Below are 26580 nucleotides of genomic sequence, written 5' to 3' on the forward strand. Positions count from 1 at the left end.
TGCGACCCCCGGGGGGAGTGTGACCCACAGAAGCAAGGGGTCACAGAGGCTGGTCGGAGCATGGAAATCTTGCTATGCCGACCCGTCGACACACGCACAAGCTGGAAGGCCAGGTGGTGGGTCTGCAGGCAGAGGACAGACAGCAAGGCCCTCCAGAGCCCCCAGTTGGAAGGGGCCGGCAGGTCCTCCCCCAGAGCCTCCAGAGAGAGCAAGGCTGTGCTCAAGGACCCTGGTGAGGACAGATTCCTGGCGGTGTAAGCCCCACTGCAGGCAGCCCCCAGTCACCCCAGCCCCAGGGGAGGGGCCCCCGGGAGTCTGGGAAGGCCCTGAGCTCCGTCCAAGACCCAGGGAGTGTGCCTGGGGCACTCTGCCCACCCACTGCCTACTACAGCCTTTGAGGGCAGGGCTCCCACCACCTCTCGGAGGCAATACCAGCCCAACGCAAGAATGGGGGTTCAAGAATGAGCCACTTGTACCCTGGATGGGAGCAAATGGAGCTGTGGTGCCCAGAGTCTGATTCCAGAGCTGCAGCTACATCCATGGCGCCCTAGGGAACCCCAAGAAGGCCACACGCAGATACCTGCAGAAACAGTGAAGTCCACCACCTCCCACCAAGGACAAATTCCCAAACAGCTACCAAGAGTAACAATTAGAGATTCCAGAACTGATCCACAAAACATGCTCTCCCCCGGGTACTAATTCTTCCACTTGGGAAGTAGAGCTGGGACGCTGTGGGAAGCAGCCGGACTGTGTGGCTCCCAGGCCAGAGATGAGCAGAGCTGGCCTCCCCAGCCTCCACCAGTTTGCAGAGGGTCGAACCCAGGCCTGCTAGAGGCAGGACACCCAGGAGAGTCTTGTTGGGGTAACCTATGGTGCCAGGGGTATTCGGAACCACCCAGGTCAGAGCAGAAGCCTCGTACCCTGAGAAAGCCGACATGCCTGGCTACCCTGGACCATGGGTCCTTGAGGGCTGTGACCTGGGCCCAGGATGCCTGGAAGGACACAGAGGGAGGCTCAGCTTGGGGCATGTGCCCCTACTCCCAGTCACCCCCATGAGGCTTCCGGCTCACCCAGAAAGCCAGGCCCTGGGCAAGGAGGCCCTGCCTAGGTCTCCCCTGTGGCTCTCTTGAGAATATTCACATCCACACCCAAGATCCTCTCTCCTCTCCCCATTGTCACTTTAGTTCTGTGTCCAACTGCCATCCTAAGTCCTGAGGACCTCAGAGTTCTCAAGTGCATTTGAGGGGCACTTGCCAGATACAGGTCCCGACACAGATGTTTGGGGCAGGAGCCTCTGCTTCACAGACACAGCTCTGGGGCTGGGAGAGGGGGTTGGTGGCTTCCTGCAGGAATGTGGCATTGCCCCGCCCCTTGGGCTTGAGAAGCCAGTCCTCCCTCCCCCACCCCTCTGCCCGCTAGAAGGCCAGGACTTTGACCCCCCCCACACACACACACACACACATACCTGGAATGTCAATAGACCGGTGACACCATGGGTCTCACCATGGTTGCCTGGGCAGGTGAGCTGGCCCTCCTCTGCTTCCTACTGGGCCTGCAGGGGTCTCTGGCTGCAGGTATGTCAGGGGGAGGGTTCCCTGTAAACCCTGGGGAAGGGCTGCCGGGCTGCTGACATCCACGCCTCCCACAGCCCCCCTGCGTGGTAGACACGTGGCAGACACACCGGGAACTTCCATGGGATCGGCAAGCAGACCCAGGGTTCAGGGGTGCAGGGTGGGATGCTCCCCTCCTGCCCAGCCCTCCTGCTTCTTCCAGGGCCGGAGACAGGGTGGGGACCCTGGGTGGCTCTGCTCCACCAGCAGACACTGAGGGGAAAGTAGGGAGGAAGAGGGACAGAGGGACGCGCTTCACTGGCGGTGCCCACTGAGACTTCAGAACCGTGGGATGGCCCAGGTGGCAGCACTGTCCCCCGCCAGCGGCTTGCGTGGGAGCGGATGGGGCACCCACTGATTCCTGCAGGGGCCCATAGGCCAGCACCACCCTCGGGGGAGGCAGGGCGCCTTCGTCCTTCCTGAGCAGGAAGACAGTGCTTGTCGGGTTCCCCCCCACACACCCCTGCCAGACTTCCACAAGTTCCCTGCTGGTTCCACGAGGGCTTCCTGGTACACATCTGCTGCACTTCGAGGGTGGCAGGGGTGACAGTCTTCTCTGGGCTCCCCCAAGCCCCCCACCTCCACCCCCACCCCTTCCTCAACCTCTCCTTCCCAACCAGGCAGGCTCCCCAGAAATTCACACACAGAAACGTTGTCTCCGTAAAAGAGAGGTGGTCCCTGTCATCCTTGGGCCTGGGGGCCACCCCAGCCCCTCCCCTGAAGCCACCCCACCTGCTGGAGGTCCTGGACCTCCCTGCCATGCAGGAAACCTCCAGCTGCACTCACTTCTGGGGCTCAGTACCCCACTTGTTTCTGCCTCTCAGTCCCAGCTTTGTTCCCAGGCCTGGCCTCTCTGGCTGCCCAGCTGCTCACTGCACAGCTGTCCCCAGGGGTGCAGTCGTGCCCCCGGGGCTCCATGGGCTTTCTCGGCCTCCGGAGGGTGTTCCAATCTCAGTGTCCTCCTCTCTGGCATCTGTCCACATGTCTGCCCGTGTGTCCTGATGAAACCTCAAACTCAAGGAGTTCAAACTGGTCCCATTACTTGTCCAAGGTGGACCTTAGGGGAGCTCTAAGCACCCACCCTCTCCTCATGCGAACTACCTGCTAGAGGCTGGCAGGAGGGAGCAGGCCGGGGCCTGGACTGGGGTCCAGAGGACACACAAGCCAGGGTCATGAGCTGGGGGTGCAGGGGCACAGGGCTCAGGGCAGGGCCCTCCAGAAGTCGAATTCTCCTGGGAAGAGCAGAGCCATTCCCCAAGACGGGAGGGGGAAGGGAAGAGCCAGCCGGTGGGGCAGAGGCGGGGAAGCCAGGCCCATGTGGTGGCTGTGCATGTGGGTCACTCAGTGTGTGGGGCGGTGGCCTGCAGAGCCCTGGGGCTCCGGGACACCTGGAGCTTCTGGTGGTTGGAGGGACAGCTGAAGCGGAAGTGGGGAGGTGGACTCCGAGCTTCCTTAGAGCGGAAAACCCAGACCTGAAGGATATCACACCTCAAGGGCTGGCAGCAAAGGAGTGGGGAGGGAGTCCTGGGAGCAGGACCCAGGAAGGTCCCCGCAGCCAGACAGGCACATCAGGGCAGTCGCTGGCCACAGTCTCCTCCAACCAAGAGAGGATGACCAGGAGCCTGTGCTGGGCCCGAGCCGGGGTCCCCAGTGGCCTTAGCTTACAGAGGGTACCGGAGTCTTCGTGAGCACCTCCGTGTCTCCAAGAGGGGGTGGGCCATATAGAAGTAGAGCAAGGGGCTGGGGAGGCTCCCTGTGGGGAGGGAGCCCCATAGGATGTGCTGCAGCTCCCCCTCCGAGAGCACCAGGGAGGACAGCCTGGGGCAGGCAAGGGACACAAGGCCCCTCCCCTCCCGCCCCCTCCCCCTCTCCCACAGCCCCTCCCTCCATTGGGAGCAGAGCCCCTGCACATCCCACCCCTGCTCCCCACACAATGTCCCAGGCGCTGGGATGCTGAGGCTCTAAAAGTCGATGGCACACATTTTGAAGCATTAACTTTCCGTCCCCAGAGATAGTGTTCTACTGCCTTCTTTCAATAAGTTGCATTTGCATACGCAGGTGCACATTTACTTTTATTCACGGTATGTGGGATCTAGGGTCTTCTCGCCTCACTTAATATCACATCTTGTTAAGCGCCGTGGGCCAGCTCTGCGCGCAGGGGTGCTCCTGGGAACCAGGCCGCCAGGCCCAGAGGCCTGAGCGGGTTCAGCTGCAAAGACAGGCAGGCCCTTCCCCAGCTTTCATGCAAGGCTCGCGCCGAGCGGTGACTCAGCAGGACGTGGCACAGGGGTGTCGGTGCTCACGGGGACCCCCCCCCAAGTCTTCCTCACCCAGGAGGAAGCCCAGGGTGTCCTGCACCGGCAAAGGCGCGCCAACTCGTTCCTGGAGGAGCTGCGGGCCGGCTCCCTGGAGAGAGAGTGCCGGGAGGAGCAGTGCTCCTTTGAGGAGGCCCGGGAGATCTTCCAGGACGTGGACAGGACGGTGAGTCCCCCCTCGGGGACCCCCCGCTGCCTCGGTGATGCGGCCGGCCCAGCAGCCAGCTGGGACACAGCGACTCGGAGCAGGCCCGGCCCTCCAGGGCCTCTCCCCAAGGCCGGAGGCCGGCTTCACTCTGCGCATCGCCTCGGCCGCACGGGGCACCCCAACCCCACGTCGCAAAACACAGTGTGAAAGGCACATTCAGCGTGTCCCTTGCCTTCCCGGGGAAGGTCCCGGGTCCCCAGAGGGCTGCCCACACCTCTAGGAGGCACAGCTGATGGAGCCGACCTCCGCCACGGGCCTGGGCCGGCCTTTCCCAGCAGTGCCCACCTGCAGATGCCTCCTCGGGGCAACTCGCGCGAGGAGACACTCGGGAAGCCATGGCGGCCCCCACACGCACGAGACACCTCAAACTCATGAGACACACACACATCACACTCATGGGACTCACAGCTCACACAGTACATGCACCTCACGCTCATGTGACACTCACCTCATCCTCACAAGATACTCACCTCACACTCCCAAGACACTCCACACTCATGGGACACTCACCTCACACAGGACACACACCTCATGATCACAAGACACATACCTCACACTCCTCACACTCACGGGACACACACCTCACACTCACGGGACACACCTTACACACACAGGACATGCTTCATGCTCAACAGGAAGTGAGGCTATTTGCCATTTGAGGCATTGAGGATGGTCACTCGTTGCATTTGTTCACTACTTGGTTTTTCAAAGCATTTCCCACAGTTCTCATTTTATTCTCACAGTGATTCTGTAGGGTTCAGTGTGCCTGGCCAGAAGATTCCTCAAGAATCAATTTCATTAGAGCCCTTTGCAATCATAAAATGCCTTTGTATCCATTACTGCCCTGTCCTCCTGTCACACACGTGTGTAGGTGACCCCCTCATCCCCAGAGAGCACGTATGCCTTATCCTAAGTTCACAGCTTAGAGGTGGCAGAGTTGGGGCATTCACAACTCTTGTGAATTCTGAATTGTGAGAGGGAAATTTGTGACCTCTGATGACCTTAGTGATCTGGGGTAGAGGGGATGGGATTAGGAAAATAACTTCCTCCCCCTGGATGAACTCACCTCATCTCCAAAGGAAAAGTCTGGCTTCCAGGGCCCACCTCAAAGGGCCCAGGTTGGAAGCCCCCCAGCCCCCACAGTCCATGCCTGCTCCCGAGTCCATTCTGCGGACACCGTCCATATTTGCTGCTGGCAAACACATGTCTCATACTGCTTCCTCTTTGTTCCCTCAGAGGCAATTCTGGATTTCTTACAAAGGTGAGTCGGTAAACGGCCCATTGGACCCCACCCCCCAGCCTTCCCCACAGCGTACTAACACTGAGTCCCTCCACAGATGGGGACCAGTGCGCCTCGAATCCATGCCAGAACGGAGGCTCCTGTGAGGACCAGCTCCAGTCCTACATCTGCTTCTGCCCCGATGACTTCCAGGGCCGGAACTGTGAGACAAGTGAGGAACCCCATGGTTGGCAGACAGAGCCCCAGCACGCTGATGGGCACGGCCTGGTCAGATGCCAGCTGGGCCTCAGCCCCGGTGGGAAATTGGGCTCTGTGACTGAGAAAGCCCCTGCCAACCTGAGAGTCTTGGGTTTGAGGTTCCAAGATGCTAATTCTCTCTCTCTCTCCCCCCTTTTTTTTTTTAAAGAGAGGTTATTTTAAAAAAAAATTGTATTTATTTATTCATAGAGACACACAGAGAGAGGCAGAGACACAGGCAGAGGGAGAAGCAGGCTCCATGCACCGGGAGCCGGACGTGGGACTCGATCCCGGGTCTCCAGGATCACGCCCTGGGCCAAAGGCGGAGCTAAACCGCTGAGCCACCCGGGCTGCCCTAAGGTGCTAATTCTCAAACTTGATCACCTCCTGTCCACTTCTGGGAAATACAAAACCCTTGAGTTCCCAGTGCTGGGGGATTCGGATACACCTGGAGAGAGCGCAGTGAGGGCTCTGCATGACTACCCAGCTTCCAGTCAAGACAGCTGGGAAAACTGTATCTTCCCTTCCCGCTATTACAAAAGTGTGAGGTGTTTTTTTGACCTTTCGAATGTTAAAGTATTGCAAATTTCAAGAGTCCCTCAGACCATCTCAGTGTCACTATTCTGCTGCAGGGGCTCGTAGAGCTCTCTCAAGGCGGATGTGCTCAAAGTTATAGCTTATTACAGTGGAAGGATACAGAATAAAGCCAGCAGAGGGTCAGTGCGAGCTTCCCATTGTCCTCTCCCAGTGGACCCTTGTGGACAGTCTTCCGTTCTCCAAGAGCAATGTGTGGCAAGACTTAGGAAGTATCACCACCACCCCGGGAAGTACAATGACCCTCTGTGTCCAGAGATTGTATTGGGCTCAGTCACGTAGTCACATGGCTTAGTCTCCAGCCCCTCCAGAGGTTAAGGTGACACCATGTGGCCCAAGCCCCCACCATGAGTCACATGGTTAGACCATCCGGTATAGCCAAAGGCCCCCAAGGAAACAGCATTCTTATCAGGCAGATTACATCAAAAGTGTGCACCTTAATCAGCGAGAGTATGGACATCATCTCCTAGGAGCACTTTGGGTGAATTCAATCCTTTATCACACAATGTACATCCAAAGAGTTCTTCTGGGCCATGGCCACCTTCTGCTCTAAGAAAACCAGAGGCCAGGGAGAGGAGAGGCAAGGCTAAGAGAAGAGGCTTCCTGCCAGGAATTCCTGGGACTGGAATCTTTGCCTGGCCTTTTATGCTCAGCAGTCCTGGTGTGACTCCCCCAGGACCATGATGCTCAGCAGTCCTGGTGTGAATCCTCCCAGACCTTTACTGCTCAGGAGCTCTGGTGTGAGTCCTCCAGGACCATGATGCTCTGGACCCCTGGTGTGAGTCCCTCGGGATCATAGTGCTCTGGAGTCCTGGTATGAATCCCCCTGGACCTTTACTGCTCAGGAGCCCTGGTATGAGTCCTCCAGGACCATGATGCTCAGCAGTCCTGGTGTGAATGCCCCAGGATCATGATGTTCAGGACCCGTGGTGTGAATCCCCCAGAACCATGATGCTCAGGAGCCCTGGTATGAACTCACTTCCAGGCCAGGCATTCCTGCTGGGGTCCTGGACTGCACAGTGAGCTAACCCTGTCTCCACACTGTAGCACTGCCCTGCAGAGTCAGGATGAACGTTCCTCATCTCCATCTGTCGGAGCTGCAGGCAGCCCCGGCCAGCTCACTGGGGCACCAGGGCCCTGGCTGTGGTCCATCTGCCTGGACTCTTGCCAGCAGGCCTCCAACTGCAGTGGACACTTGTACTGTCCCCAGGGGACTTTTACTTTCCCTGGCCCTCCACAGCTCCCGCCAGTTGCTGGGAGGGGGGCATGGAGGCCCCATTGGCACTCCTCCATCCCAGTGGGCTAAGCTCTTCAGACGTGGGCCCACACACAACCCCAGGTCACCCTTCTGGATCAAACCTCAGCGGGGCTGGCACCTGGCTGTCTCTGTGGCAGCCCCTAAGCACCACTATTGTGCAGAAGGAGGGCTGGTTCTCCCTGACCCACAGAGGTCCCTCTCAGCCTGTCCCCTTCCTGTCCTCAGATAAGAAGGACCAGCTGATCTGTATGAATGAGAATGGAGGCTGTCAGCAGTACTGCAGTGACCACGCAGAGGCCAGGCGTTCCTGCTGGTGCCACGAGGGGTACACGCTCCAAGACGATGGAGTGTCCTGCATGCCCATAGGTAACGGGTCCTTGGGGGCCAGCCCCAGGGTCTGTGTTTTGCTTCATTCCCAAGGAGCAGCCACCCATTCCTGCACAGCCATGGCCATCTTGTGAGAGACAGGAAGGGTGAGCATGTACTACATCTGTGCCCGCTCGGAAACAAGCCACAATGGCAGCAGGCATGGACAGAGCCCTGGGAGCAGCTCCCTGGAGGGTCTGGAGCCACCAGCCTGTGCAAAGCAGCCCCAGAGGAGCAGAGGGAGGCTCTTTCCGCCCACCACTGGCCCCTCTGATGGGAGCCACAGGGCCGCACCCAGGGTCGGCACTGACCGCGACATGGTCCGGAGTCCAGGTCTGGACGCCCCCACCCTGGCTAGAGCCTGACGTCCTGCTGCTGCCTCTGCACGGTCTCTCCTCCAGCCCAGGGGCTTTCCTGGGGAAATCAAAGTTCCGAGTTTGCTCAGGATGGCGGTGCCATTGTCCGAGGGCTGGTCAGTCTGTGGACAAGTGTCAGTCCCCTGGGAAAGTGAGCAGAGCTGAGTTTCAAGAGGGAAGACCCCTCTGTTTCTGCAGGAGCAGCTCCTCCACGGGTGGCCCTGCCCTGCTGCGGCCCCTGGAACTCACCCCTCACAAGCTCTCGTTGGGCATGAACACCATGGTCCTGTGACTTGTTTCCTACAGTGGAATATCCGTGTGGAAAAATACCTGTTCTGGAGAAGAGAATTGGCAGCAACCCCCAAGGCCGAATTGTGGGTGGCAAAGTGTGCCCCAAAGGGGAGTGCCCCTGGCAGGTAAGGCCCCAAAGGGATGGTGGGCAGTCAGCTGCAGGACCCTGGCCTCAAGGGTTCCCTGCTGGCGCAAGGCACGTCCTCCTCATTCTTCAGCCCCCACCGGCCTGCTTCCCTCTGTCCATCTGGATGTCAGCTCAGCTCTCATCTCCCACCTCTTCCTCAGGGCTGCTGGCCTCACTCCCATCCACTGATGAGGGACATGAGGCCGCTGGTGACGGATGGCAGAGGCAGGGTCTGAACCCAGCCCCAGTCCCAGCCCCATCACCATCTGCCTCTGGAAACAGATCCTTGATGTGTAACGTGTCATCTTGTGGGCAGGGGACGCTGTCCCCGCATGGCCAGGGTGTGGGGCCGCCCATGAGCCTGGTCCCCGTTGAAAATGCAGAGGATCAGCCCCCCAGACGCACTGGGCGTAAAGCTACATCTCACAGGAGCGGGATGTGCACACACACGTGTCTGAGCCTGGCCCAGCGACCCCCAGACCCTTCCTGTGGGGACACTGGAGTTAAACCACTGAGAGTGTTGAATGTATGCGAACCTTGTAGGGGACGCTGGAGGCTCACTGGTCACCAGTGGCCTGACCTTGGGTTCGGGGACCCCTTGCAGAGCGGCAGAAGGAGCCTGCCCCCCAACCCCGCCCCTTCCCACCTCGCACAGGTGGGGGTAGGCAGTGGCGGCCTGGCCTGCGGGCAGCCTGTGTGGTCCAGGCCACACTCCCCAGCCTGCCAGAACCCTGCATTTTGGTGTTCAGTCCCCCCAAATGGGATTGGCCTGTTCACCAGGGTGCCTGGCCTAGGCGGTACTTCTGTGAGCAGGGGAGAGGTGATGAGGGCAGGTTTCTGTGGGTAAAGAAGAGAGCCTCTGGGAGGGCTGTCTGGGGGGAGCGCAGCCAGCACTCATGCCCACGTGTGCACCAGGATCTCCCCTCTCAGGACCACTTACCCCACCCCCAAGACAGAGGGCCACCTCACCCATGTTACCAGTGGGGGAACTGAGGCCCACTGAAACTCAGACTCAGATTCAGCAGTAAGAGCCACCCCAGACCACCTTCATGGCTGCGGCACAGAGCCATGGTCAGCCAGGCCCAGGGGCATTGCCGGGAGCCTGACATCCTGCCTGTAACCGATCAGGGTGAGGCGCTGAGCCGCAAGCACCTGTCCTTACCCACACAGGAAGACCTTTCTCCGGAAGGCCCAGTAGATGCTAGCTTGGGTGAGGAAGGGGCATGTCCCCAGCACCCTGGGTCCTGCTGTTCATGCTCAGGACACAAGGACTCTGACACGCTGACCCTGCATCCGGTCTCCTTCCTCCCTGGTGGATCAGCCTCACCATCACATGTAGTGACCTGCCTCTCTCTGGCCCTTCAGTCCCTCCCCGTCTGCAGACCAGCTGGCTAGGGACTCCAGCTCCTTCCATCCACTGTGGGCAAACCACTGCAGGGAAAACCACAAGCCTCACCGGGACCTACTCAGCATCCTCCTTGCTTTGGGGAAGAGAAGGACGCATTGACGGAGGGCACCCTGCTTCCGTTCAATACCTGTCCTTCCACGAGCCCCAGAGCACCACGCTTGGCCAGCCTCTCAGACCAGGCGTGTGGGGTCCAGCTTGGGCGGTGATGCTGGGCGTGTACCCTGTAGTCAGCCCGGCATCTGTGAGCTCTCTGTGGCCATCGCTAGCTACAGGGGAAAGGTGAGTCCCCAGGGTGACAGCACTGGGACCTGCATCTGTTGTGCCCTCCCAGGCGGCAGTGAAGGTGGATGGGAAGCTGCTGTGTGGGGGCACCCTGATCGACGCTGCCTGGGTCGTCTCTGCAGCTCACTGCTTCGAAAGAATCAAGAACTGGAAAAACCTGACAGTGGTGCTGGGTAGGTCTCGTGGTCCCTCCATCAATTTCCACAACTGGATAAGCTCCTCCAAAAAGAGAAATGGGGCAGCACCTGGGTAGACCCCAGTGCCCCAGGTCCCACTGTGGCCATGCTCCCCCAGCCTCTTTCCCATCACATAAAGTCACGGGGGTGACGCTCTATGCCCCTGTCTCACTTGGGCCAGAGGCCCCAGGGGTGTGTGGGCCATGGTGGGCACCTCCGCCCAGTAGGCAACAGGATGCTGAGCACCCCCGGGAGGGTCTGGGACGGACTGGGGGAGCTAAGCATCCCTCCTCACTCACCCTCAGCACCCCAGACTCACCCTGACTCACACTCCAGCCGGACCCCAGTGGTGGCTGCCTGGGGCACTGCTCCCGCCAGCCTGGGGCTGGACACAGGGTCCCTAAGGCCCCAAAGGGAGGCTGCGGGTCATGGGGTGAGCAGTGCAAGTCCCCTGCAGGCGAGCATGACCTCAGTGAGGACGACGGCGATGAGCAGGAGCGGCATGTGGCCCGGGTCATCGTCCCCGATAAGTACATTCCCCTCAAGACGAACCATGACATCGCCCTGCTGCACCTGCGCACACCCGTGGCCTACACCGACCATGTGGTGCCTCTGTGTCTGCCCGAGAAGACCTTCTCCGAGAGGACGCTGGCCTTCATCCGCTTCTCAACCGTCAGCGGCTGGGGCCAGCTGCTTGACAGGGGCGCCACGGCCCTCCAGCTCATGGCCATCGACGTGCCTCGGGTGATGACCCAGGACTGCCAGGAGCAGTCCCGCAGGAGAAGTGGCTCCCCCGCCATCACTGAGAATATGTTCTGTGCCGGCTACCTGGACGGGAGCAAGGACGCCTGCCAGGGGGACAGCGGGGGCCCGCATGCCACGAAGTTCCAGGGCACATGGTACCTGACAGGTGTCGTCAGCTGGGGGGAGGGCTGTGCGGCCGAAGGCCACTTTGGAGTGTACACCAGGGTCTCCCAGTACATCGAGTGGCTGCGCCAGCTCATGGTCTCCAGCCATACCTTGAGAGGCCTCCTCCGGGCCCCACTGCCCTAGCCCCAGGGCCACTGCTGGCCCAGAATAAAGCTGCTGCGTGTCCCGTCCTCACGTCCAGAAACACCCCTGCACTTCTTGGGGCATGAGGGGGCACAAAGCAGGCTGAGCAGGACGTGGGAGGTGGGGGACAGGGACCGATGTGTCTGGGGACAGACGCAACCAGGCCGGGGAAGGGCAGCATTGTTTCCCGAGAGCCACCTTCCTCTCTTGTTCATGTCACACACACTGGAAGCACCGCCCATTTGCTTGGCTGGTTCTCCTTCAAGATCTTTCTGTATATGTAGCTTTTCCCATAAAACAGGAGGCTGTCACTCCAGACGGCATTTGCCACCTGCCCCCCTCTACTGGCACACCTCCTGCGTACATGTCGGTGCTGCCTGCCGCTGTGCCATATCCACGCTCACCCTGCTGAGGCCCTAACACTCGTCCTGGAGCCAGTCTTTCTCTCAGGCCCACAGCGCCCCTGAGATCTGCCTTCCTCCTTCTGGATCGCACTGACGGGTTCTCCAAAACGTATAGAACTGGGTGTTCTCCCCCTACTGAGGCCCTGGTCGATGATGGTCCTCAGCGAGAGGCCCAGGGCACCGCTGCCCCAGAGTTGCCCGGTTCCCTGGTCCTGTCACATGTGCGGGATCAGGGGAAGGACCCAGTGAGTGACATTTTTATCAAGCTCCCCGGTGACTGGGGAGCCCCCTCAGCCTGAAGTCACCTAGGCCGCGGAGGAGTGAGAAACATGCTGTCCGAGGGGGCAGCTGACACGGCTCGGTAGGTAAGAACACGCCCTGTGGGCACCTCGCCCCGTCTCAGGACACGCCTGGGGGCACGGCGCCTGGCCGCCCCATGCCTGGAGCGCCAACAGTGCTCAACACTGCTGCATTTGGGCGCCGGGATTCACGGGGCCGAAGAGTCAAGACAAGTCCAATGTAGAGTGGACCAGGGGCCACAGGCTACGGCCACCGTGTCTGTCATCTATTTTTGTCAAGGTGTTACTGGGATGTGCTCAGTCCCTACTTGGCATCCTTGGCTGCTCAGAACCGCAGCACAGAGCCGTGAGGATAGAGACCTTCTGCCCCTGAGGCAGGTGTGTTTGCCATCTGGGCCTTTACACAAGAGGCTGATGCCTGCCCAGCCTGCCACCCGCCTGGGGCTTAGCACGAGGGTGTCCCGCATGACGTTGTGCTAGATGGGTCCCCCTCCCACTCTTGGCCAAGCTGCTTCTCCACTCTATGCCCCGGCTCCTTGTCTACAAAACCAGATCCTTGATGCTGGTCACAAGGGTGGGTCCTGAGCACGTAAAATGAGGCTCCTAGGGGGGCTCCGTAGAGTCAGGGCTTCGCAGGTGGGGCTGGTGTGCCAGCCTCTGGAGTCCTCCACCGACAGGACTCAGGAGCTGGCTCACCCCTCTGCCTGGAAAGAAAAGGGGAGGATGGATTGAAGACAGACACCCAGACACAAACAGGGTCAGAAGGGGCCCTGGGGTTGCTGGCTCTGCCTCGATTTCCCAAGTCACAGGAGGAGATGCAGGCCCTTGCTCCACAGAGCTGCCATGGCATGGGTGCCCGGCAACGTGGGGATGGTCTCTAAAGTCTAACACACCTGACGTGCCCTTGCGCTGACCACTACGGATCACCTCCCTCCTTCTGCGCATGTCCTCACATCATCTCCCACCCCGGGGGCTGGGGATAGGAGGGGCTCACCAAGGATCCAGTCTCCCTCACATGCTGGACACACCAGAGACAACATTACCCATCCTGACTGGCCCCAAGGGCTGGGCGCTGCATAGAACACTACGCACCCTGCAGAAGACCAGGCCTGGCCCAGCACCCAGAGCACGAGCCGACAGGGACATCTCGGACTCCTTCAGTCTGTTGGGGTTTGCTGAGCACCTGCTGTGCTGGAGACAGGGCAGCGAACAAGCAGACACACGAGGCTTATGTCCCAGTGACTGTGGGCGTCCATCGTTGCTGGCCACACGCACGATGTGTCAGGGCTGCGTAGCAGGTGCTGTGGTGCACAGTGCAGTGTCGCTGTGTCACTGGGTCTGTCTCCTCCCCTCCCAGGGGCCCCGGCACCTGGCTGGCACCCCTCCCTCCCTGGCCTGATCGCCATGGGGGTGCTGCTTTCCTGGTGCTGCCATGTTTCCAGAGGGGACGCGGCCCCAGTGGGGAGAGTGGGGGAGTACCTCTTGGGGTGAAAGCCAAGCAGATGAGCCTCCTGCATTCTGCAGGCGGCGCGCAGGCCAGGTGCCCTCCATACGTCCCTGCCCCTAGGGACTGCGGACGGGCCAAGGGGTGGGCTGTCCTCACCTCTTCTCCCAGTAGCCAGACTGGCCTTTGTGTGACAGCCTCACTGCGAGGCCCCCACCCCAGGGGGTGTGAAAGGCGAATCCCCCATCAGAGGTACTTCCGTGGCTTAGCACCAGGGCTGGGGGACGGGTGGGCATGTCCCGACTTCAGGCTGCCTGGTCCTGGGCTGGCACGGACCTCCCAGAAGTGCATGCAGGCCCCTATGGTACTCACCCTGCCTCTTAGGACCACTGAACTGTGGGGGTGGGGGAACCCACATGCACCTCAGATGGCGTGAACCAACACTAAATCTGGAGAAAAGATGGGGAAATGACCCCTGACTGTCATCGTGGTCATAAGGACAGGATGACAGCAAACAGGATCCTGGAAACCTGGGATGAGGTTTTTATTGTCTCGTAAACCTTCCCCCCGAACCCCTCTTGACGCCGGGACCTCCCCAGAGCCGCTGCAGCAGGGTGGCCGTGCCCTCGCATGGTCACCTGTCCTCCCTGGTCCCCTCGTGGCCCAGGCTCCAATCAGGAGGCGGTGATAAGAGAAAGAAAACTGGTTGCCTGGAGCCAGGGTGACTGAACCTTGCCCCCGAGACCTGTCACAGCAGGACGGACACCCTGTCCTTGGCCACACCATGGCGGGCCCACTGTGCCTGGTCCTGCTCAGCGCTTCCCTGGCCTGCCTCCCGCTGCCGGGGGGCAGTGGTAAGTGCCCGTCGCCTGGCACACTGTGGAGGTGGCGCCCAAGGAGGAGGAGGAACCCTGGGGATCAGGGCCAGGCCCCCAAGTCTCCGTAGGGGGAAGGTGGGTGCCCACCCCCTGCTGTGACATGACTGGGCCTGGAGGCCTCAGCCAAGAGTAGCTCGGGGCCAGGTGAGCCTCCCTCCCGTGGCTGGGGAGCCGGACAGCAGAGCAGCGGTCACACACAGAAGCTCGTGGACAGAGACAGAAGGAGGTGCCCCTCCACCGCCAAAGCAGGCTGGGGAGGCCGGGGAGTCACAGACAGAGAGGAGCTTCGTGCTGGAAAGACAAGATAGAAGTTGGTGCCTCCACCCTCAGGCTGGCTTGGCCGGGGGAAGGGGCCCAGAAAGAGGTGAAGCCACATGGGGGAGTGGGAGCAGAGTGGGAGTGGGAGAGCGCAGTAGGGGGCAGGAAGGGGCAGGTGGGGGCCTGGAAGCTGTCTGTGCCCCTGTTGCAGGGGAAGCCTGAGGCCGAGGGGCAGGCAGGGGGCACTGTGTGGGGAATGAGGAGGTGGTGAGAAGTGGGGTGAGGGAGAGAACTTCGGAGCTGCAGGTGGGGGCCCCTCGTACTCCGCCGCAGGCCAGACCTCTGGGGTGATGGGGGTGCCCACAGTGTCATGGGGGTGACAGCGATGTCACTAAAAGACATGCGGCCTTGGAAGGGAAAGCACTGTGAGGAGGGGGTGAAGCTAACATTTACTGAGCACCTGCCAGCCTCGGCGCTAAGACAACTCGGAAGTACTCGGCTGGTGACCCCCATTTGCCAACACTAAGCAGTAGGTAAACGAGCCATCTGAAGCTCCGCTGCCTGTCCCCAGCAGGCTCCGGGTTTGCACGTGGGGGTGCTGCCTGCCCTGTGGAAAGGGGAGGACGGAACTCAGGACGTAGGTCCTGATGGGTGGGGGGGGCTCTGTGAGGGCACAGAGTGCGGGGAAGAGTCCTCGGCAGAGGGGAGCACGTGAGGGATGCAGCACAGGACACAGCCCGAGGCGCTCTGATCCAAGATATCTCGGGGGGGGGGGGGCAGGTCAGGACTTCTTTGAGTCTCTGATCTATTCAGTGGTTTGCAGCTTTGCTCAGTGGCAGTATCATAGCCAATGAGGCTTATCCGAGGCACGATTATTGCTAATGGAAAACTTTTCCCAATTCAGTGATTTGTGAATGAAATAGAACAGAAACTGAGTAGAAAATGTGGTGATAAGTACTGTTTCCTCTAAGTGCTGTTTTCTGTGCGTGTGTGTGTGTGTGTGTGTGTCCTGGGACTTGATAAAGCGTGCTAAGAAGGGCACCACCGTTCCCCATGAACATGCGTGAAGCCCCAGAAGCGTGGTGGGCTGGGTGCAGGTGGGGGGCCAAGGCAGCAGCAGCAGGGAGCAGGGAGAGGTGCAGGGGGAGTGAGGGAGGGCCCTTGGCAGCCGGTGTAGCTGCATGGGACATGCAGGGAGCTACCGGATGGCAGGATGGGCACACAGAAAGCCACTGGTGGCCTGGTCATGCATGGGGTCGAGAGGGAGGTGGGCACAAAGAAGGGAGGCCTCCTGCAGAGTGGAGGTGAGCAGATCCTGCAGGGGTGGTGGTGGGGAGCAGGCCAGCCATTGAGGCCTCCCGGGTGACATGTCCCTGCCTGTCTGCCAGTGTTTCTCAGCCCGGAACGTGCCAGCAGCGTCCTGGGGCGCGTCCGCAGGGCCAACTCGTTTTTGGAGGAGATGAAAAAAGGCAACCTGGAAAGAGAATGTATGGAGGAGACGTGTTCCTTCGAGGAAGCCCGCGAGGTCTTTGAGGACACAGCCAAGACGGTAAGGGCTGGTGTACAGGCGCCGTAGCAGGCACAGCCCCAGGTGGAGGCTGGCCCGAGTCCCTCAGGGGGCAGAGTACAGCAGCCCCGGGCCCCCTCCACAGGTGTGCAGGGTGGGGAGATGGGAGTGGGGTATGGTCCCATCGGTAGGAGGGTCGTGAGGCCTTTGGAAATTTTGTTAAACCAACTCTAATACATAAAGTGTTCATGTAAAAAAAAATATTGACGGCCTCAGTAGCACCTCCGCAGGCTGACCACACCTGAGGATACGGAGGCTGGCAGTCTTTGCCCAAATCTTTTTTTTTTTTTTTAAAGATTTTATTTATTTATTCATGAGGGACACAGAGAGAAGGAGAGGCAGAGAGACACAGGCAGAGGGAGAAGCAGGCTCCACGCAGGGAGCCCGATGTGGGACTCGATCCCGGGTCTCCAGGATCAGGCCCTGGGCTGAAGGCGGCGCTAAACCGCTGAGCCACCCGGGCTGCCCTCTTTGCCCGAATCTATGTCCGCCACCACATCTGACATGTGGCACCTGAGGAGCGGTACCTGTGCATTTACTCCGTTGCCAGTAAACATTCCGTCAGATAGAGACAAGCTGATTCTGAATTCGGAAATATGGAAAGGCAAAGAAATTAGAATAACTGAAAGAAGTTTGAGAAAGAAGAGGAAGACTCCCTGCAAAGCTACAGTAACTGCAAAAACATTCCCTGTTTTGGGAAAGGAAAGATACGTAAATCAGTGGGACAGACTAGAAAGTCAGTAAATGGACCCACAAAAATACGGCCAATCAGTATCTGACAAAGGTTCACAAACAACTCAACGAAGGAAGAATTGTCTTTTGCAAATGACAGACCTGGGATAGCTGCCCATGTCCACACGTATGTTTGGCCTAAACCTGACCGCTGTACGAAAGTCAACTCAACACGGATCATAGACCTAAAGGTAAAACATAAAACTTCAGGGAGAAGTGTCATGACATGGAGTTAGGCCAGATTTCTTAGACATGACACCAAAACCTCAACCCATGAGAGAGAAAACAGGCAAATTGGACTTACTCAAAATTTAAGATTTGCTCTGTGAAAAATATTGGAGAATAAAACTATAAGCTATGAACTGGGAAAACACTCGCCAACCACATACCTGACAAAGGATTTGTGTCCAGAACACATAAAGAACTCGCACAACTCAACGGAACAACATCAATAACCAACTGGATACAAGCAGAAGACGTGAACGGACACTTCACAAGGGGGTACAGACGCACAGATGGGAAGTGCTTGCAGCAGACATGCGACATCCTGGGCCACGATGGGAGCGCGGACTGCAGCCTGCCACCGCGAGACACCCCAACACACCTGCAGGCTGGATGCTCAGTCGGAAGCCGCATCAGGAGGATGTTGCCGTCGGACCCCGTGACCCCATTCCCGAGAGCTCACCAAGGGAAGTGAAAACCTGTTCACACGGAACTTGGGCATGATTATCTACAGCAACTCTAGTTACAGTCGTCCCAAAGTAGCAGGGACTCACGTGTCCTTGCTTGCGCGCTGGCTAAACCAGCTGCCGCAGCCTTCTACTCAGCCACGAGACAAGCTGCTGGTGTGCACGGCAGCCCAAGTGAGCTTCGACAGCATCGTGCCCGATGAAGGGTTGGGTTGTGCAAGGCGCGAGTCTGTTGGCACAACACACTCAGAAGTCGCAGCCCAGACGAAGAGCAGATGTGTGGCTCTGGGGTTGCAGCTGCCATGAGCTGCGAGTGTCGGAGGGCAGGAGCTGCCCTGTGTCTCAGCTGTGGTGGGGGTTGTACAAACCTGGGCATTTGCTGAATTTCGCAGAACTGTACAAAATAGTCGTTTTTGCGGTGTGATGCTTTCTTTAGTGAAATTTTAAAGAGACGGTATATGAGGTTCCAGAGGCTTCTGTAGCAAATTCACATTCACAGTCCTGGAGGCCGCATGTCCAAATCAAGGTGGCACCGGGTTGATTCCACCTGGAAGGTGGAAACAAACACACCTTTAGCTTCCCTGGGCGCCCAGGACGGTGGAGAGGTTGCGAGGGAAAAGGTGGCCCATGTGCCTCTCTCAGCATCCGGATGCTGCCAGCAGTCCTGGGCTGGCCTTGCCTTGTGGGCACACCACTTGGACCTCAGCTACATCCCCACAGTGGCTGTCATGCCTTTTCCAGCTCTCCTGAGGATGCTGCCCGAGCCAATGTGGTCTCCTCTCCCTGCAAACCTTCCTCACATCTGTTCCGACCCTATTCCCGGGAAGACCACAGTCTGGTGGCACACGGTTCAAGCTACTGAACACTGCAAAAACAATTAAGACTATGAACAATTTCTAGTATAATATAGGTCTTTGGTGCCCTGTTTTAACCTAATCACCAATAACCATTTCTTCAGCTGAACATGATTATTCACCAAGCACCTGATCCCTTAATGAAGCTTTGACCCAGATATCTCAACTCAAAACCATTCACTGATCGGCTTGGGGGCAGCCAGCAGAGCAAACCATTTCTGGTATGATCCAGTCCTCCGTGATTTACTTGAAAATAAATTTTCAACATTCAACAGCGATTGTGCATCTAAGGTGACCAAAGTCCACCTGTACAGATCCCGCAGATCTGAAAATCCCCTCTCAACCAGTCGTTCTAGTGCAATTTATACCAGAAAAGGCCTTTGCTCTGTTCGCTCAGCCTGAGCGAATAGGTTGTGGTGCTTTGTGAAATGGCTGTGTTTTCCCTAATGTATTTTAAACTCTTCTTTTCCCTTGTAGATGGAATTCTGGAATAAATACAAAGGTGAGATGCTTTCTATCTTAATATCGAGTGGGGTTCATTCAGACACTGAAACAGGGAGAGACTGTATTTGCATTTTTTTTTTATTTATTTATGATAGTCACAGAGAGAGAGAGAGGCAGAGAGGCAGAGACACAGGCAGAGGGAGAAGCAGGCTCCATGCACCGGGAGCCCGATGTGGGATTCGATCCCGGGTCTCCAGGATCGCGCCCTGGGCCAAAGGCAGGCGCCAAACCGCTGCGCCACCCAGGGATCCCTGTATTTGCATTTTGAAAATTCTTCTAGAATTTCCTTTCCGATCCCATTTATTTCTTACTCAACTAAGACTTTTCCTCTCTGAGTATTTCCATAATAGTTATGATGAGGTCATTTTTTGTAACTTTTGCTAATTCTAGTTTTGTTACTTAGGTGTAGACTTAATTAGTTCACTCTTACTTGAGGGGCACCAAACTCTGATAATTTTAATTTCATTTTATTTATTTATTTGAGAGAGTGAGAGGGAATGAGAGAGAGAGAGAGAGAGAGAGAGAGAGAGAAAACATGAGCAGAGGGAGGAGCCCCAGTCACCAGCCCCAGGCTCCTCACTCTGCTGAATACACATGGTCCAGCGTCTCGGCAGAAATAGGAAAGCTTATCAATGGCCCAGTTAGATAAGGACATCATGTACACAGAGCCACAGAACATGGGGGTAAAATGAAGTCCAGGTGGGAGACAGGAAGAATTCAGGTTTATTCAAGTTATCTGAATGGCATGTGCCAAGATCAACACAGCAACCGTTTGCCTGCTAGTGGGAGCTGCCTGCAAGCTCGGTGGAACCCTGTCTCTGTAGATGGTGACCAGTGTGAGAGCAGTCCTTGCCAGAACCAGGGCCAGTGCAAAGACGGCCTCCTGGAGTACTCGTGCATCTGTCTGGAAGGATACGAGGGCAAAAACTGTGAATTGTGTGAGTGCCTCTTTCCGGGTCAGGAACAAGGGGAGAAGCCACAGCTCTTGGGAAACAGGCTGGGGCTCCTTGCTGAGGTTCACGTGCTGGCGTCGTAGGGGCACCAGAGCGGTTCATTGACAGCCACGTGTGTCCTACAATCTGAACCTCTCCGCTCCCGCGAGAGGCTAGTGTACATGCGTGGAGCACAGACCCCGTAACCCAGAGCCCAGAGCACCCACTCCCCTGGGGTGGCGCTGATTCCCCATGGTCCCAGCTGAGGCTTGCAATCACTACCCTCCACTCACATCTGCGAGAGCGAGTGTCCGCTCCAAATGTCCAGGATGGTCCAGTTATAAAAATGTGGTACACTTAACTAATTCTACATGGAAATGTCAGAGAGTTTTCCTATTACAGTGATTAATTTTTGTAATAAAGATTTGATTTGTATCAGGCCAGTTGCCCCCAAGGAGAAAGATTCGCCCTTTTCTCATGTTACTTACTTTATAACGCGTGGAATGTGGTCTTAGCCTGGATTCCTTTGACACTATCCTCGACGGGACTATCCATTCCACATGGTTCTGCCCAGAGCCCAGAGCTGCTTCAGCCTGGAGCCATCATGCCTGGTTTATAAAGTCACGCTAAAGTTGATATCACTGTCATTATTTTGTCATCCAAACCCAAATAGTCCCAGATGCATCTAGCCCCTTTATTTCGGGGGGAGGGGCCTGGCTGGGGTGGCCACCCAGCTCTGTCTGAGGCCCTTCCTCGGCCGGACAGCCTGTGGTGCACACTGGGCACGCAGCTCAGGCCCTTCGCTCCGGCTGGGGGCCCCATGGTGGGGTTGGCAGGTAGGTACACGGGCCCCCAGTGTTGCCATCCCTCCTCCCAGCTAGACCCAGCCTTGGTTTCTCTGGCCTGTCCTGCAGCCACGCGGAAACTCTGCAGCGTCGATAACGGGGACTGTGACCAGTTCTGCAGGGAGGAGCAGAGCTCCGTGGTGTGCTCCTGTGCCAGCGGGTATATCCTCGGCGACAATGGCAAATCCTGCATCTCCACAGGTAGGCGGCACATGGTGCCACCCCACAGGCTCCCTGGCCAGAGTGGGCACGCTGGCCAACGTCCTGGGTGGGCCACAAGGTTTGGGAACAGACCCATGGTCTCTGGGAACTGTCTGAGAAATGGAGCCAGCGACATTGCTTGACTCCCCGGGTGCAGGTGATGACGTCTGGGGTGGCGCAGGGGCCACGCTGCGCAGAGCCTGTCTGGACACCCATGATGTGGTTGTGACCATGGCACGTCCTGTTGCCCTGGAAGGCTGGGAGTTGGAACAGGTGCAGAGCAGCACAGGTCCAACTACTAGGGCCATGGACATGCCGGGAGGAGGGTGCAGGAGCCAGAAGGGGAACCAGGGACTCCCAAGAATGGTCAGGTCATACAGGCCCCAAGTGATGGGCTTTAGTGTTCGTCTCTTTCTTCCTTTCTTTCTTTCTTTCTTTCTTTCTTTCTTTCTTTCTTCTTTCTTTCTTCTTTCTTTCTTTCTTTTTTTCTTTCTTTCTTTCTTCTTTCTTTCTTTCTTCTTTCTTTTCTTCTTTCTTTCTTTTCTTCTTTCTTTCTTTCTTTTTCTTTCTTCTTTTTCTTTCTTTTCTTTCTTTCTTTCTTTCTTTCTTTCTTTCTTTCTTTTTTCTTTCTTTTCTTTCTTTCTTCTTCTTTCTTTCTTCTTTCTTTCTTCTTTTTCTTTCTTTCTTTCTTTCTTTCTTTTCTTTCTTTCTTTCTTTCTTTTTCTTTCTTCTTTCTTTTCTTTTCTTTCTTCTTTCTTTCTTTCTTTCTTTCTTTCTTTCTTTCTTCTTTCTTTCTTTCTTTCTTTCTTTCTTTCTTTCTTTTCTTTCTTCTTTTCTTTCTTTCTTTCTTTCTTTCTTTCTTTCTTCTTTTCTTTCTTTCTTTCTTTCTTTCTTCTTTCTTTCTTTTTCTCTCTTTCTCTTTCTTTCTTTCTTTCTTTCTTTCTTTCTTTCTTTCTTTCTTTTAATTTAAAGATTTTATTTATTTGAGAGAGGGAGAGACAGTGAGCACTAGCAGGGGGAGTAGCAGAGGGAGAGGGAGGAGTAGATCCCTACCTGAGCAGGGAGCCCCAGGAGGGACTTGATCCCAGGACCCTGGAATCCTGACCTAAGCCATAGGCAGACGCTGAGTTTCCTTTCCTGAGATGAAAGCCAGGCCCTGAGTGGCCTGGAGGCTCTGGGATGGTCTGGCCTAGTGAGGGGCTGGGTCTCTGGGGGAAGAGCTCCTGCCCTCACTGCTCCTGTCTGACCTCTGACCTTGCCTCCACCGTGGGGCCCACCCAGAAGCTAGTCCTCTCTCTTCACTCAACTGACCCTGCCCCCAAGCCTGCCCCTGCCTGACCAACAGCTTGGGTTGGGTGCAGAGTCTCAGGTGTCCCAGACAGTGGGCCTGTCCTCCGTCGTGTAACCCAGAGCTCTCAGGGGTCCCCTCTGCCACCCCCACGTGGCTGCCTCTTCCCCACCTTCCCCCTTTGGGTCAGATGAGAGTTCTGTGTGCAGGACAGGGAGGGTCTTGGGTGGCTGAAGCCAGCCTGTGTTCTCTCAGAGCCTTTCCCCTGTGGGAAAACCACTGTGGGACGCAGGAAGAGGGCCACCGAGACTGCCCCCAGCAGCGAGGCTCCCCCGGACGCAGAGGAGGAGGCCGGCATGCTGGAGCAGTATGACCCCGGAGACCTGTCTCCCACCCAGAGCACCATGTTCCTGCTGCCTTTCAACCAGACAAACTCTGACCCCGACGAGGATGCAAGTGGCCTGGTCCGGATCGTGGGTGGCCAGGACTGCAGAGATGGCGAGTGTCCCTGGCAGGTGACTGTTGAGCGGGCCTGGGTGGCGCCGGCAGTGGGGCTACCCGCTGGCCCCAGGGAGGATGCTGCCTGAGGTGAGACAGGGGTCCCATCCCTCCCTGTCTGCTGCCTGTAAGGGACAGACAGACAGACCACTACAGCTCAGGCTGCAGGCCCCCGGCTGTGTGGGGCCCTCAGCTGCTCTTCTGACCACTGGCAGGCCGGAGACACTCCCCTAGCTTTAGCTCTGATTTGGTAAAACATTTTTTAACCAAACATATAAATCCTGACAAGGCAGGTAGTGATTGGAAGAAGAGCATATCCATGTGTTTGCCAAGGTAGAAACCACTCTTTGGTTGTCGGTTTGGACTAGGACAGATTTAGCAAATAACAACACAGGATTTCTGCATCTCAGATAAACGAGGAACGATCATTAACGTAAAGTATGTCTCAAAGACCACATAGGACACATTTATGCTAAAAATTGTTTGCTCTATTCTTGACTCAAATGTGACTGGGTGTCCTCTGTGTTATCTGGAATCCTAACTTCGCTTCTCCGCCAGCAAAAGCCCCAGAGCCACCGACAACCTGTAGGAATGAGGAATGACCTCCACCTGTCTTGCTCGGGCTCCTCAAGGGGCATGCGTTTGTCTAAAATACTGGGAGCCCGGGGAGGAGCTCAGCGTGTGGCCACCTTGCCTGCGGCACACACTCGGGGAGAACAGTGTGGGTCCGACATGGCCCCAAGCGTCAAGTGTAGTTGTGAGATCAGCAGATCTCTCCCCTGATGTGGGCCTCGATGTGGGAAGGCGGAGCCCACCCCAGCCACCCCAGTGGCACTGACCTGGCCCCGTGGGAGAACACGCGGCCCCGCCGGGGTGGGCAGGACGAGCTCCCCCTGGCCCCAGGCTGTGTGACGGGATCCGGAGGGCTCCTGACTCCTGCTACTCAGCCCAGCCCAGCCCAGCAGGGGGCTGGCTTCTGTGTTTAGGAGGAAGAGTTAGGGTCCAGGCCTTGGGGCGACCGACTGTCCCCCACTGGTCGCCCAAGCTGGTTAGGCGTTGGTAAATCGTGCCCAGAAAGTCAACGGCACAGCTGTGAGTCGGGGCGGGGTTCGAGAGCTCTTCCTTGCTCCGCTGGCCGGGGCACCCCTAGCCAGCAACTCCCGCTTGTGAGGTGTGGGACTCCTGAGGAAAAGCAGAAAGTGCTCGTCTCCAGATTTGCCACCCTACACTTTGGGGGGAGGGGTGGTGCCCGCCGGTGGTGCCCGCCGGGCTGGGCTGCAGGTGCTCCCAGGCCAGGCTCCCTCCCTCCCTCTCTGGGCCTGGCGGGAGAAGCGGGGAGAAGCCGGTCAGGCAGGGGAGCTACATGATCCGGAGGACACTGCCCTTGGCTGGGGGTTTCTGAGGCCTGTCCGCGGCTGAGCTACCACCCAAACACCACACTGGCCTGCCCGGTCTGCGCTAGAATTCACAGCCACGTAGCAAAGGTTTTCACACTGAAAGTCGCATTTCTGTGCCTAACGTTGCCGAGCGCTGGGATGGCTCTGGGGGTCTGTGGCCCCGGGGCAGAAGCCTCCCCGGGGGCTAGCACTGGGCAGCCAGGGGGGCCTCAGCAAGTGTCTGCTGAGTCCGTTGGAGCACTGCTCTGTGCAAAGGAGCTGCCCAAACCCCCAGCATCCAGCCAGTGGCCCGGGGGGGGGGGGGGCTGGGGGGAGGCCGTGGCTGGGAAGGGGCTGTGGCCGTGGCCACCGCAAGCCCCACGACAGCACGGTCTCAGAGGCCGTGGCGGCAGAATGGCCGTGGGACACTCAGGAGTCTGCAGGTTCCAGGTTGGAGACGTGCACACTCCAGGTGGGGGGGCGGTGCTGCTGATCCAGGCGGGAGGCGGGGAGGAAGGCTCTCCTGCTCCTCTTCTCAGATGTCAGACCCAACCTGGTGGATGGGCTGTGCCCCCTGCAGGCTCTGCTCATCAATGAGGAGAATGAGGGGTTCTGCGGAGGCACCATCCTGAGCGAGTACTACATCCTCACTGCGGCTCACTGTCTCCAGCAAGCCAAGAAATTCACGGTGAGGGTAGGTAAGTGGCGCCTCAGCTCCTCCGAGGCCCTGCAGTGCCCTCTGTCACTTCCTTATTTTCAGAGCTGCCAGCTTGGAACTGGTAGTTGACACCCTGGGACCCTGAGGGGCAGAGGTGTGGGGTGGTCTTCCCTAGTGCCACAAGGCCCCCCTCAGTGTCCCTTCCTCCAGGTAGGCCTCCAGAGCTCCTCTTCAACAGCCTGGGCACGGAGCACAGCCTGTCACGTCTTGTCGTTTGTCCTTCACCAGCACAAGCCACAAGTACAACCACACATGTGATCTTTAGTTTTCTAGTTACATTAAATTTTCCATGATACATTTTTTAAGTTTACAGATGAAATTAATTTTAGTAATATATTTTCATCCAATATATCCAAGATACTATTATTTCAATGTGTAATCAATGGTAAAAGTATCAATGAGACATTTTGAATTTGCATTTTCATTCTCCGTCTGAGAATTGACCCTCAGCACATCCCAGTTCATGCCGGCGGCCGTGGGGTCAGAGCAGGCGCCCCTGCTTCATCGCAGGCTCAGGGAATGTCAGCCTGACCTGCTGTTCACAGTGATGAGGTGTGCCTGGTGGTGGCTGCCCTGGGCTGACACCAAAGGCTGTTTTTGTTGACCTTGTGATGCTTTCCTTGTTTTTTTAGATTTTCTATGACCATATCCCATTTTTTCCTACAAACACCACCTGTCGCAGGTGAACGGGACACAGACAAGGAGGAGGGCAACGAGGTGGCACACGAGGTGGAAATGATCATCAAGCACAACAAGTTTGTCAGGGAGACATACGACTTTGACATCGCGGTCATCAAGCTGAAGACGCCCATCACCTTCCGCATGAACGTGGCGCCCGCCTGCCTGCCGCAGAAGGACTGGGCCGAGTCCACACTCATGACGCAGAAGACAGGCATTGTAAGCGGCTTCGGGAAAACCCACGAGAAGGGCCGCCCGTCCACCACCCTCAAGATGATGGAGGTGCCGTATGTGGACAGGAACACGTGCAAGCTGTCCAGCAGTTTCAGCATCACCCAGAACATGTTCTGTGCCGGCTATGACTCGAAGCCCGAAGACGCCTGTCAGGGGGACAGCGGGGGCCCCCATGTCACCCGATTCAAGGACACCTACTTTGTCACTGGCATTGTCAGCTGGGGAGAAGGATGTGCTCGGAAGGGGAAGTATGGGATCTACACCAAGGTCACCAACTTCCTCAAGTGGATCGATAGGTCCATGAAAGCTAGGGGTGCGGCCCCAGCACTGGCGGGGGGCCCCCACACCTAACCCCCATTAAAGTCATCCCACCTGCAGATCCGCCGGCAGCTACTTGCATCTGGTTTGTGTTAACATGGGCTGTCCTGGATGGGCTGCAGCCTGGAGCAGGTCTCCCAGGTGCAGGGGGCCCACCGCCTTGATTCCACGTCCTGGTCTTCTCTTGCTCTGTGGCAGAGAATGTCCCTCTGGAACACTAGGTCCTGCCTTCCTCTCACCAGGGTGGGGGGGCTTCTTTGGGAAGAAAGAAGTGTATCCTACACTTGTAGGATAGGAGTCTAGAGCCCCTGGGATGACCAGAACCGTGAAGGCCGCTTCTGT

The 26580-nt window shown here is 57.5% G+C and overlaps 2 protein-coding genes and 1 pseudogene across 4 annotated transcripts; all 3 read left to right on the forward strand.

Annotated features, from left to right (window-relative positions):
• Window positions 1–1446: 1446 nt before the first annotated feature.
• Window positions 1447–11568, forward strand: F7 (coagulation factor VII). Of its 2 annotated transcripts, XM_049099187.1 has the most exons (8): window positions 1447–1574; window positions 3931–4091; window positions 5370–5394; window positions 5471–5584; window positions 7688–7828; window positions 8491–8600; window positions 10342–10465; window positions 10926–11568. In XM_049099187.1, exons 1-8 carry the CDS (start codon window positions 1493–1495, stop codon window positions 11519–11521), a joined length of 1353 nt encoding a protein of 450 aa, XP_048955144.1. In that variant the 5' UTR covers window positions 1447–1492; the 3' UTR covers window positions 11522–11568. The 2 variants fall into 2 exon arrangements, with proteins under 2 accessions (XP_048955144.1, XP_048955145.1); XM_049099188.1 differs by lacking the exons at window positions 3931–4091; window positions 5370–5394 and having other exon boundaries at window positions 1449–1574.
• Window positions 11569–14385: 2817 nt separating this feature from the next.
• Window positions 14386–26297, forward strand: F10 (coagulation factor X). 2 transcript variants are annotated; one of them, XM_025441019.3, is made up of 8 exons: window positions 14386–14522; window positions 16193–16353; window positions 19124–19148; window positions 19975–20088; window positions 20997–21128; window positions 22672–22931; window positions 24871–24988; window positions 25691–26297. In XM_025441019.3, exons 1-8 carry the CDS (start codon window positions 14453–14455, stop codon window positions 26269–26271), a joined length of 1461 nt encoding a protein of 486 aa, XP_025296804.1. In that variant the 5' UTR covers window positions 14386–14452; the 3' UTR covers window positions 26272–26297. The 2 variants fall into 2 exon arrangements, with proteins under 2 accessions (XP_025296804.1, XP_025296805.1); XM_025441020.3 differs by having other exon boundaries at window positions 24871–24984; window positions 25691–25881.
• LOC112656162 (U4 spliceosomal RNA) lies at window positions 15626–15708 on the forward strand (annotated as a pseudogene).
• Window positions 26298–26580: the final 283 nt, after the last annotated feature.

The sequence above is a fragment of the Canis lupus genome, chromosome 22 (assembly GCF_003254725.2).
Source record: "Canis lupus dingo isolate Sandy chromosome 22, ASM325472v2, whole genome shotgun sequence".
In the NCBI taxonomy this organism is placed as follows: domain Eukaryota; kingdom Metazoa; phylum Chordata; class Mammalia; order Carnivora; family Canidae; genus Canis; species Canis lupus.

Bases quoted from the DNA above. Each gene is read 5' to 3' on its own strand.
- F7 (XM_049099187.1), top strand. From the start codon at position 1,493: ATGGGTCTCACCATGGTTGCCTGGGCAGGTGAGCTGGCCCTCCTCTGC. The intron at 7,829-8,490 runs GTAACGGGTCCT...TGTTTCCTACAG, and splicing joins AGTGTCCTGCATGCCCATAG to TGGAATATCCGTGTGGAAAA. The intron at 8,601-10,341 runs GTAAGGCCCCAA...GTGCCCTCCCAG, and splicing joins AAGGGGAGTGCCCCTGGCAG to GCGGCAGTGAAGGTGGATGG.
- F10 (XM_025441019.3), top strand. From the start codon at position 14,453: ATGGCGGGCCCACTGTGCCTGGTCCTGCTCAGCGCTTCCCTGGCCTGC. The intron at 19,149-19,974 runs GTGAGATGCTTT...CTGTCTCTGTAG, and splicing joins ATTCTGGAATAAATACAAAG to ATGGTGACCAGTGTGAGAGC. The intron at 22,932-24,870 runs GTGACTGTTGAG...TGCCCCCTGCAG, and splicing joins ATGGCGAGTGTCCCTGGCAG to GCTCTGCTCATCAATGAGGA.